General features: G+C 38.2%; 1 protein-coding gene across 2 annotated transcripts; it reads right to left on the bottom strand.

Moving 5' to 3' along the window:
• Positions 1–532: 532 nt before the first annotated feature.
• LOC113570041 (ERBB receptor feedback inhibitor 1) lies at positions 533–6,652 on the bottom strand. 2 transcript variants are annotated; one of them, XM_026998229.2, is made up of 4 exons: positions 6,113–6,652; positions 3,707–3,853; positions 3,058–3,143; positions 533–2,739 (listed from the first exon to the last, which is right to left on the bottom strand). In XM_026998229.2, exons 2-4 carry the CDS (start codon positions 3,751–3,753, stop codon positions 1,772–1,774), a joined length of 1,101 nt encoding a protein of 366 aa, XP_026854030.2. In that variant the 5' UTR covers positions 3,754–3,853; positions 6,113–6,652; the 3' UTR covers positions 533–1,771. The 2 variants fall into 2 exon arrangements, with proteins under 2 accessions (XP_026854030.2, XP_026854031.2); XM_026998230.2 differs by lacking the exon at positions 6,113–6,652 and adding an exon at positions 5,557–6,106.
• Positions 6,653–12,259: the final 5,607 nt, after the last annotated feature.

Here is a 12,259-nt window from a genome sequence, read left to right as displayed (position 1 = left end):
TTCGTCACATTGGTGTGCTGGCAGCCAGAGGAAGTGACTCAGGCAGGAGAGCCAAGAGCTTAACAATCTGTTCATTATGACTGCTCAGCGCAAACAATAGAGATAACCCTGGTGCAGCATCCGTAACAGCGAACATGACCTCTAAACACATCCTAGAAACTGATAAGACAGTGTGAGAACTCATGCATGAATTTAGCTTTTAGGGACAAGAAAACAATCTTCCTCTACATCAGCAAAACTTGGATCCATGTAGCATTGCCAAACCTATTTGGGTAGTAAACAGCATTGGTCATCTGGCATTATGCTCTAGCACACTGAATTTCAAATGGCACAATGACTTCTGTGGTTAAAGAATAGAATATCAGCTCTGTGGGTAATTTCCACCAAATTGTGCTAGCCAGTGACGACTCCATTAACGTAGATGAACCCGAATTAATGTAATGTATTGATTTAATTAATCTCTGAAACTCAATTAATATAAAAGGATGCAAAGAACAATGCAAGATACAGAAGGATTAGGCAATAGTCATAATTGAATTTACTGATAAATAATTCACTTTATTTAAATAGACCATAGATGTGTGGAAAACTACTCAAATACTGTACATTTCCAAAGACAGTGCATTGCAGTGCATCCACAGAAAAAAATAATCCCATGATCATAAGTCTTCATATATGAATAAATAAGCCATGGATAAATACAATTTCAGTTTCTGTTACAATGGAGATAGCAGTAAATAGTGTAAACAAATGTGGTGTCACATGACTGGCTTAATCATCTCAGAATGATCTAAACTAAGCAAACAACAAGAGTGAGTAAATGGGTGGGTAAGTGTACGACATGTACGTGTTAAAGTACAGATTGAGAGAGTAATAAGGAATACCGCTGTTCGCCTTTCCTCAAATCCAGTACGCAGGCTGTAACCAACACTTCAGCAGTGCAAATATCACTTGAGGTTCAGAAAGGAAAAGATGCCAATTATGGTGCATTCGAGACATTTCTTTAAGGACAGTTAGAACTTCTTCCAATTGTAATAAGCATCTCCTGAGTTCTCATTTGTATTACATTGCTAAAATACATTAGACATAAATCCAAATAGTAGCACAAGTCAATATTTTAAGCACACTCTGTTAGTAATAAGTAGCATTATTTAATTAGAGAACGTCATGCTGTCATTTTTCTTACAACACTTTGTATAAGTGGAAAATAGTCAGAAAACAGGCCATGAGTATCTGAATAACAACCACAGACATATTCAGACATTTCTTGCGAATCTAATAATTTGTACTTGATTCATCATCAACATACTCTATGCATCTACCCTGTTGAGTGCAAATACTACATTAGAACATACTACAACCAACAGCTGTAAATAGAACAAACTCTGAGAACCACACAGCACAGAATTACAAAGTGCTCAACTCAAGAATATTTATGCAATTTATAGTACAAGACCAGCTTATACCAATCAAATGTTGCATTTAAATCACAGAAAAAGCAATGTTAAGTCCTTCAAAAAGGAATACTTGAAACTGAGTAACATTAAACATGTATAATCAAGACATTGGTGTAATGATCAAACAAACTAGCTAACAAAACAGAAAAATGGCTCAACAATGTCCAGCATTTATGACCTGGCAGTTTCTCTTGAGGTGGCACAGTGTACTGATCAATAAAACAAACACCTAAATACTGTTAGCATCAGTCAGTCTTTGCACATCTTGCAAGTAAATTGAGGGCTTCTAACTACTACAATACCAACAGTAAGGCTTAGAAACCATTGTGTGCTGCTTCCGAGTCCGACTCCTTGAAAAACCTTTCATACTTGTCCAAGTAGCCTGGACGCTTTGGAAGGAGGAAGTAATGAGTAGCACTAGCCTTCCTCCCATCCTCCATGATGGGCAGAATACACGGGCTGCGGGAAGCTGACAAACCCTCACAGTTCTGTCTGTATTGGGCCTTGCTTACATATTTAGGATTTGGGGCGAAACTCTGAGTAGGAGGCATCACTCCGTTGACATAAATTGGCAGACTCTTGGGACTAGGAGCACGTGGGAGGCTGTAAAAGATGGGCTCTCTTGGCGGGATTTCAGGAGGTTGGTCCATGTCTTGCTCGCCAGTGCTTGTTTTGGGACAAGAGCACTTGGGGACGCGGGGAGGCACCACGGGCTTCTCCTGAGGAGGAGGCTCAAGGCCTTTGTGTCGCAGGCTGGGAGGCTTAAAGGAGCCAGCAGGACCGGAGTGGGAGCGGCGCAGCTTGCGCTGGGGCCTTTCTTGCTGCTTGAGTGAGTCTCGGACCTGCTCCCGCTCGGGCTTCTGTCCACTTGCTTTCCCTTGCTCCCGCAGGCCGTCATGGTAGGCGTAGTTGATCTGCCCGCAGCCACGGAAACTCCGCCTGCCTGGCATGCCGTAGCGGAAGGCTGAGGGTTTCGAAGCATGCTCACACACCAGCTGCTGGCTCTCACTGGTGCTGGAAAAGAACTCCACCTCGTTGTCGGCGGCCTCGTCCGAGGACTGATCCTCCATGTCTGGGAGAGGAGGGAGCGGCTTGGAGCATCTCCGGGGAGAATACAAGGGTGTCTGTTCATAAACAGAGAGTTTCTGGAAGGACGGGACAACCTGGTCACCCTCCGGAGGGCTGTCTAGGGAGGGCAGGAGGAGCTTTGTCTGATCAGTACTCTTCAAACGCCGACACAGGTGTGTAGGGCTACGTGATGAGCATGAGCCAAACATCCTACCTGGGATATAGCATAACAAAAATAGCCTATGATTATTACAAAAATATTACATACATACACATACATTTTATATATACATGAAAAATATTCCAGTTGTAACAATGCCCCCTAAAAGTACCTTCAGGCAATAAAGACCCTACTAAAGGAAATCAGTTAAGAAGCTTATCAGTTAAGAAGGTGACCATCTTGCAGTTTCCTATAAACAGCTGAACTTCCTGAAAGCCATCTGCCTCAGAGGCAGAGAACAGACAGTGACCACATTGTGATAGGCTCCCTCCCTCCCACCAGTGCTGGTTGAATTCAATAGCATTCACTTACTTTCAAGGCCCAGCGAACCTGGGCCATGTTGATGCATTTTTTTAAGGTTGTGATCTGTGAAGTCAGCATCGAAACAGAAGTACATGCTGTGAAGCACAAAGAGATGATTTGATGATGATGATGATTTGAGCCTTCCTGCATAGGATGGCCAAAGCGGTACCTTTTCCACTCATCAAAAAAATCTTTCAATAAATAACCAAAGTGCTACAACACCATGATAATTAAAATGTGAGACTCCAGTACACTAATTTGCTTTGCTCATTTTTTATTTTCAAAGGGGCAAAATCATGACAAATATCATTGACATTGCTTAAACATCATGCACTCATACGATTTGGATCAAATTGTCTAATATAATAAAGGACCTTATTTTTGGAGTGTTTTTTTTTTCCCTCAAAACAGCTGAACTGTTCTAACAATGAAGCTCATTTTATTTTTTTAACCTAATCCAAAATTTTTCAAATTCTACAAAAGCTGACAATGCGAATGCTGACATTTCTGTTCACATTTTTTTTTTTTTTTTTACATGCAGTTTTCATCCCATGTGAATTTAGCTAACGATGTAGAGAAAAAAAAAAAAAAAAAAAAAAAAAAAAAAAAAAAAAAACATGAAACATTAGCTGATCTTAAATTAAGTGTTTACTCCCACCTGTTCATATCATGATGCTGATCCCAGCACGACCTGGCTGAAGTCATACTTTAAACAGATACTCCAGGCTCTCAGACCGGTACACTACAATTCATAATACAGAAGCCTCCATATCCCATTCAGATCCTTTGACACTCCATTCTATGCCTGCAGCAAGTAAGGAAAAACAAGAATTCAAACCTCAAAATGTTTATTTTATCTGCCTTTGGCGAAGCTACTACAGATGTCATTTGTAACTGCTTTTTATGTCCATTGGACTAAGGCAAGTTTCTTTGAAGTACGGTAATTATTCACCACCCGCCCCCAGGTCAGCAGTGGGCTGGACTCATAACCCCTTCCCACCCTTTACCTCTTTAGCCTCCCACTAGCCAGACCTTTCCGAAAATTACAGAGTAGAACCCCTGCCAAAGGCTCCTTTCCACAGACCCAATGGGAGACGGAGCTCTGCTGGTCAAAATCAGAAACTGTCTGTCTTACACACGCAGGCCTCGGAATGAATGAAGATGAGCTCATTCGTGGTGAAACATGTTCACACCCAACCAACTTTAAACCAGGTCAGCGTTACTGAAGCACCTTTTACTATGGCAGATTGCCTAATGTAAAAGCTACACTCTGATCCTAACTGGCAAGCCTGCTGCTTGATTTGTGGTGAAACTAGAGGAGGCTGGAAGGACTTTGGGCTCTTTGGAGACATAATTGCTGGTCAAAAAGTCTCCGATTGGCTTCACTTTAAGTAACGAGTAATGCTAAATGTAATTATGTCACTTGTATTTTTTATAACAATTTAATAAATAAACTTACTGGCAATATTCCCGCATCCTCTTTATAGGAGGAAATACTACACAACAAAATGGCTACTTTATTACAAGCAAACAGTCTCTCTCACACTTTTATAAAGTTTTATTTGGGTACCAGAATACCAAACACCTCAGCCACAAGGCATCCTTTATATAAGCAGACCCATTCAGGACAAGCAGTTCTGGAATTTGAATGAAATCCAAAATGCAATCAATGGAATAGCAAGGTAGGGCACATTATGCAACATACTACATGCTCAGTCTCGGCTTTGCTTCAGTCAGAACTGGGAAAGGCTGAAGCTTACAATCATTAATTCTCCCACTAAACAACCCCATGCACATGAATGGAGCTACTTTACAGCATGAATAGCTCTTTGTGCCTTTGTGCTGAGAAGAATGCCTGTGTATTTTTCAACAGGAAGGAGTTATGCATGAGGTCAGGAAAGACAGGAGCGAGGTATAAATGAGTGGAGCAGCAGTTATATAGGTCTGAGAACCATGATGGTAGTGTCCAATATTATGACCATCCCACACTAATACAAATACTGTTGGCTTAAGCCAGCTTGACTCAGCATTGGCACCATCAGTTCATTTCATAATTCATTCTTACTTTACATATTATGGCTTTATTCCAAAGTGATAAAGCATACACGCGCACACACACGATGTTTGTGGCACAGCGGCATACGCAAATGTAGGTGGTATGTGACAAACTAAAATACAGCAGGCTGGCTTTACAACTGTAAAAACTGTTCATAACTGTAGAATTAGTTCCCAAACAATGAATTAAAAGGTACAGAGAGCAGAATATTAAATAAAAAGGCACTACAAAATCTCAAGTCAAATTAAAACAATACACAAATGTCAACCCAAATCTGTAATTTTTTAAAGTTGTCCATCCCTCGGCCTGTTCATTGTCAAATGCATAAAAGGTTTAAAAATACATACAAACTTGGATTAGCCGATTTTTTTTTACATAATATAAAAAATCTATATATTTAAATTCTTGGAATTAATTAATAGATATCATCTGTACCAACTGTCACAATTTACCTTTGTATTAGTCTTTCCGTCTCGCTCCTTCATGGCGCGTTAGTTTTATCACCTAAGGGACGTGCTGAGATTTGACCCTCTCAATGAAGTAAATGATAAACTCAGTGGATCCATCTGTCAACAAGCCTCGTGCATTGTTTTTCATAGTTTCAAAGCTCGCATCAATATTTACCCGGAACGATGTATTGAAAAGTGTGTCAAATCAGTTTACTAGTCTACCATCAACATCTTAGTTGAATAAAAGTACAAATACGCGTAAACATGTTTCCGAAGATACAGTATACTACCGTAGTACCAAATTATTTCAACAGGTTTTGTCCGCTTCTAATCTGTAGTCACTTTACGTGCTCACACCCACAGATGACAGCTCCCCAAACCCGGCTGTGACTCAGGTGAGACTCATCCTACATGTAGATTACTCACGTAACACATAGCTCCGATTCAGTATTATATACCAGTAAGTTATAATAAAACATAAACATGGCTTTCAGATTAATTATCGACAATCTGATAGTTGTCCATATGTATATAAACATTTCAAAACAGAATTACTCACAAGTTATTTCTTCTGTTCTTCTAACCTTTTTCTCTCTGAAAATCGTTTTACAGGGATGAGCGCACTGAACAATCCTTTTGTAATATTGTGTTTGTTAATTTATAACAAGTTCGCAGAAAACACACACGTGCAACCGAGACTGAATTCGCTACAAATCAGCCGAACAATGGAATCAGTTTATACAGATTGCTGACGCCTTAAATTTAGCTCCACCCTGACTCTTAAAGCGACACAAACATTTACAAGAAGTGTCATTCGAAAAGTCTTTTTTTCGAAAAGCCCTTTACACTTTGGTGATGATGCATCACGGTTTCTGTATATTTCCTAAACGAATATGAGCAATATACTATTCTTATACTATATGGAAAACCACTTGCAACTGCATTTGTATCTTGCAAGTTTTCATATCAACATTAATTGCACGTCTTTTTACTGTCGGAAGTTACTGAAATGTGTGCAGAACACTAAAAGCAGTTATGCAATAGCCAATTTTAGTAGCCTACAACAAGAGCAACACACCCACTGAAACATGAATTTTCCTGATGCAAAAAACGAATGCTCTTCTGCAATTCTTAATTGGGGTTTTAAACGTTCCCCCCACAGTAGCGGCATCTGGAAGGAACACGTGGACTTGAGCATCTACGTCACGGCGCGTAGGCGTAGGAAGGTGGGAGTGATGTGGGTGGCTCTGAGGAACTTGACGTGTTTTCGCCGAAGCTACAATTCATGTGGCGTTGACGCAATGAGCGATGTTTTACTTTTCAGCCTGTCTTATAAGTAGGCGATTTTTTTTTTTAGCGTCTAGCCTACTGGATATCACAAGCAGAGCCTCTAGACACTGAAATCTGGACTCATGGGGCTGCATGCCTCTTCATATCAGTAGTTATGAAAAGATAAAACTAAATTATCGTGACATAGACTACCAAAAAAGTATGTAACGTCAAATGTTTCCAAATAGGTCGACTGTCACTGTATCAAAGTTCAAAATGACTGAAATAAATAGGAATTACAAGTTGGTAAATAATCCAAAGCTCTTTTAAGATATAGAGGCAATGTTAAATAAAAAAGGAACATCATGTGTCTGAGGGATTGGAGATGAAAGTCTTTGTACCAGTCTGAGTCAGAATGACCTATGTCAACATGTGTAAATATCTCCTTTTAAGGTCCATGATTTGTTGCTCTCTTCTTGCCCCAGAGAACTGGGACAATAGGAGAGTGGGGCTGGAAGCAATGGGGGTTACGCTCTGGTGGGCTGAACTCCCATGAGGGGGGTCAACTCACTTCCTGTCTCTGAGCCTCAGTCCCACACAAAGCTGCCAGTGCCATTGGTCACATATCAACAACCTCACCGAACTGCCATCAAAGACACACTGTTGTCATCAGTCGCTCACGACTTGTTTTATTTGACTTTCTGTACAGTAACAGTGATTTGTGAATTGTAAGGCATATGGACATGGACTTACAATGACAGAAAACTCAAAATAGATTCAAGATTAAAAGTAAGTGAAGTGTAACTTTTGATGTGCTTTTGGATCTCACCTGCTTCCTGCAAGGATTATTCTGCATCAGATGGGATTTCTTTTCTGGATGTACACCAAGTGTGTGGTCAGAATTGAGTGATCTTCTGTAGTGGTAAAGCAATATCTGTAAACCACAAAAGACTTCAGAAGCAGTGCTGTGTTTTGATTGTTATTTCATGACACAAAATTGATCAAAAACCAAATAAAACCAAGTGACTTGAACCAACAAACTACACTGTACTGCACTGCTCAGAGATCTCTCTTCTCCATGAGGAAACTCTGGAAATATCAGCAAAAAGACTGCACAGAAGGTCAAAGGCTTTCACAAATTAAATGCCCTATTCACCATTTACCCTAAGCTCAAAAAACCTTAGCAATAAAGATCTTTTTTCTGCAGTGTAATAAGGTTATACAGTCCGTGTATTAAAATTCCGTCACTATTTTGATGTTCTTACACAGTTCATATACCAAAAGGATGTCACTGATGCTTAACTAAAAGCTACCTTGAAACACCACGTCTCCCATTATTCTTATATTGTATGCATGTCTACTAATATTAGAATGATGAGATACTTAAATACTTAGGTATACACTTATAAGAACCATCGTACACTTTTATTGCATTAAAGAGCTGAGTATGTGTAGTGGTGGAACCTGACTGGGCTGTTCAGTAACTTTTCCCTCCATTGTTCTAATAGGCTGTGGTGGCTAAGGACACCCACTGAATTTTTCCACTGAGTAAGTTCTATTGAGTAAGCGCCAGTCAAGAGCCAAGGGTGGGGTGACACAGAAACACTGGTTGCCCCTGTCACTTCATGGCACCACTATACTAGTAAGCCTCAGACATGAACAGACACACACACATATACACACTCAAGAGGGTGGCATACACAGATGCTCAATGAGATGAAAATCAGTGAGGTATGACAGACTTCTACTTCCTTGATCTGGAAAGCATTTAAATCTATAAATTGACATATATCTTAAAGATTTCAAATTTTATTCATCACATTGTTACAGTAAATTGTTTTATATATATATATATATATATATATATATATATATATATATATATATATATATATATATATACACACACACACACACACACACACACACACACACACACACACACACACACACAGACACACACATATTTCTTGTATGTGTTATATATTATTGTTATATGTGTGTGTGTGTGTGTGTGTGTGTGTGTGTGTGTGTGTGAGAAACAAAAATACTTAATATCAAACCTCAACTTTAAATAACAATTTACATTATGGAGCCTTGTACTGAAGATTCATCCTTTAACAAATGTTGGTGTAAAAACTTCTATTACAAATCTGTCCTGAAGGCCTACACACTTTCCCAGGATGCCAGAGACAAAGTCAGCACAAAATAACTGGGCTAGGAAGTAGAAGAGATTAATGTGATTTCAGGACAAAAACAAATTACTTCATGGTAAGCAGCAGCTATGAAAGGGCAGTTAGGCAGGGGCTTAGAAAAGAAAGGCATAATTACAGCAGTTTGCCTGGGATACGGCAATAGAAGGATGGGCAACTCAATTACCCATGGTTCCAGGCATCAGAAAGGGCATGAGGTTTGTGCACCCAGCAGGGTTTCTTCCGCAGTGCTTTGTGAGGGAAAGGCCAGCACATTAATCTACTCCAAAAGTGCTTTTTTTCCACAAGGGGATGGAGGCAAAACATGAGACTCTGTGGAATACAAAAGAGCATAATACAGGATAAAAATGCACACTAGAGGCATGTGTCAAGCACTCTAGACATTTTCACTACTGCCTAAGTTCTGTGGTTATAGTTTATATATGGTGCATTTAAATATCTCAATGCAAACAGTTTGTATGATTTAAATACTTGTAAACAAAGAAAAAACCCAAATGATTTACTCATTCAGGAAACATCGACAATCCACCACATAGGGTTTCTTTTTAAGTGGACACCATGCTTTTATACACTGAATTTCATATGCAAGTTAGTCTGGAATGCACACGATTTCATACTATTACTGAGCTTACAAGGTAAGCTATAAAAAGGAAATATCACGTTTGAAACTTGCTGTGTTAAACATAACATCATATTTTGTATTTTACTTCAAAGCAGTACTAGAATCTATATAAAAATTGAGTTATATTCTCACTTCAGACAACTAAAAACATGTAGCTACAAAATTTTTTAATCAGTCCAAATTTTAGAAAACATTTCAAATCCATTTCTAGACAGTTCAAAGGAAAAGTCATTTCATTCAACCAAAATATACTTGGTATCTAGAAAAATTAAAAGAGTAGCCTACAAGTTCTCATAAAAAAAACCCCCAAAGAACTGCTTGAGTGTTTCATTTGTAGTGTATATTTGTAGTGTGGCTATGCCCGTGGGGCTCATCGGTATTTGAATGTTTTCATCATTATTCAAGGCCATGGCAGATAAACTAGTGTGTGTGAAGGAGTGCTTAGTCATGTGTGGAACATCCGGTGTTAGTGCGGATACAGCGGCTGGGAAACATGTGGATTTAGATGTGCACATTCCTACCCAGATCACTACCAGGAGTTTGTTTTGGAATCGAGTGACTGTTGCTGCCCCCTCTTTTCCACACTGTGCACTCCACATGGGCTACATCCTGTGACTCACAGTGACTTACGGGGGCACGCTGTAATTCAACAGTATGCACGATTTCATTCTGAACATATGGAAATTCTTTTTCAATTATTTTAGGAAACATCAATCACATTTTATGCATGACACAATGTATTACATACATGATATGAGGACTTAATTAGGCTAAGCTATGTCTCTGTTCTTCCTTGTTACTCATTCATTGCTGCAGGAAACATGCAAGAATTCCAGTTATGATGTAACTAAAATGTCTGAATGAACACTGATGGGGATTCTTAAATAAAATATGAGGATGCTCTTCCCTCAGTAGTCAATGACTCATAATGGCAAATAAATTACTCACTCAACAGGTAGTGTTCTTGATGACATACACACGGAAGGCATATCATTTTCTCTATGTCCTGCCCTTAATGACCTGAATATCATTCAGTTCAAGCTGATTTAAAAACAAAAAAAAAAAACCTCCATAATTAATTATAGTCAGGGAGGCCAAATGTGTAACCTGTACGTGGGTGAACCTGTTAAGACATCACCATTATAATAAACGTCCTCACCATTATGAATAATATGTGATTACTGTTGACATCTTACTGATTACTGCTAGTATATATGAATATAGAAAACAGTGAATGGAAAGTAGAAAGTAGTTCTGACACAGTACCTTTGGTAACAAGGCAATTAACTATGCATTTAAAGAAAGTTTTTATCGTCAACATTACAAGTAAATCAATTTTTCATGAATTACACTTAAACAAAATCAGTTTAAATAAACCATATTTAGATATAGCCTGTAAACCTGTGCATCAATTGATTTGAATTGGCTTAACCTTTTACAAGGTGCAGCAGGGTCCGTTATTTATTTATTACACCAAACTAGCTATATCACATAATTTCCTTTCAGTACTTTGGAAGCTTAATTAGCAGAAATGTTTAGTTTACATTAACATAACATTTCAGTCAAAATTAAACTAATCCGAATTAAACATATCTTACTTTTCCCTTTTTATCTGCTTAAACAGATTTTGAGAATGGAGAGGAAGCTTGCTGACCACCTGAGGACTGTGGCTCCTAAGTGTTTTGGCCAGAGATCCATGGGTCATCAAATGCAGAAAGCCAGATGTGTTTTGGAAAACAAATTAGACAGGGTTTGTTTCAGATTATTTTAAAATGCAACCCTAAAAGTACATATTATTATCACCAGAATATAAAGTGTACTGAAATTGATCTCTTTTCAGGCTAACATTTGTTTCAACAAGTTGTTGGAAAAGAAGAAGCAGCTAAGGGAAGACTTTAAAATACTGCATATTGACCACAGACATTACATGCAGTTGTATAGCCAAATGAAAAAGGTCACTTTTTTTGACCTCGCTCTCATTATACTATACTATATACTGCATACTTCTCTCTCTCTCTCCCTCTCTCTCTCTTTGGAAAACTAAATTGTTTTTAGAGAATTTTATATATATATATATATATATATATATATATATATATATATATATATATATAGTGAGCATCAAATAGATTTTATTGAGGATGCTTTTCATAAAATCCAGCTTGTGACAGGCAAGGGTGATCTTGACAAGCTGCTTGGCATCTTTATTGAAAGTAAGCAGATGAATGTTTTCCTTATATTCCACAAAAACTAAGCATTAATTTACATGAGGCGCACAGCTCATGACCTACATTTTTAAATAATATTTAATTATATGACTTTGCTTAAATAACAAATAGCTATGTACTGTGTACAATAGTCTATATTTAAAACCATAATTAAATAAATACATTAAATACATTTTTACTCTTTCAGCTGAAGCAAACAATTTTGCTCTCTTAAATTATATAAATGAGCAGAAGTGAGTTTGAGGGACAAACTGATCCTTTCAAGTATCCACAATAAGACTTTCTCTAGTTCCAGTAGTACAGGTGTGACAATTTTACACCGGATGTCAGTTTAATAAAAATTTGACTCATTTGTTGTAAAACCTGTACTGAGA

This window comes from Electrophorus electricus, chromosome 24 (genome assembly GCF_013358815.1).
Source record: "Electrophorus electricus isolate fEleEle1 chromosome 24, fEleEle1.pri, whole genome shotgun sequence".
In the NCBI taxonomy this organism is placed as follows: domain Eukaryota; kingdom Metazoa; phylum Chordata; class Actinopteri; order Gymnotiformes; family Gymnotidae; genus Electrophorus; species Electrophorus electricus.
The sequence above is the reverse complement of the archived record's forward strand: the minus strand, read 5'-3'. Positions and strand labels throughout refer to the sequence as shown.

Excerpts from the sequence above, each read along its gene's own strand:
- LOC113570041 (XM_026998229.2), bottom strand. The coding sequence starts at position 3,753 with ATGACTTCAGCCAGGTCGTGCTGGGATCAGCATCATGATATGAACAG. Across the intron at positions 3,144-3,706 it reads CAGCATCATGATATGAACAG|CATGTACTTCTGTTTCGATG; the intron begins GTGGGAGTAAAC and ends TGTGCTTCACAG. Across the intron at positions 2,740-3,057 it reads AGGTTCGCTGGGCCTTGAAA|GTAGGATGTTTGGCTCATGC; the intron begins GTAAGTGAATGC and ends GCTATATCCCAG.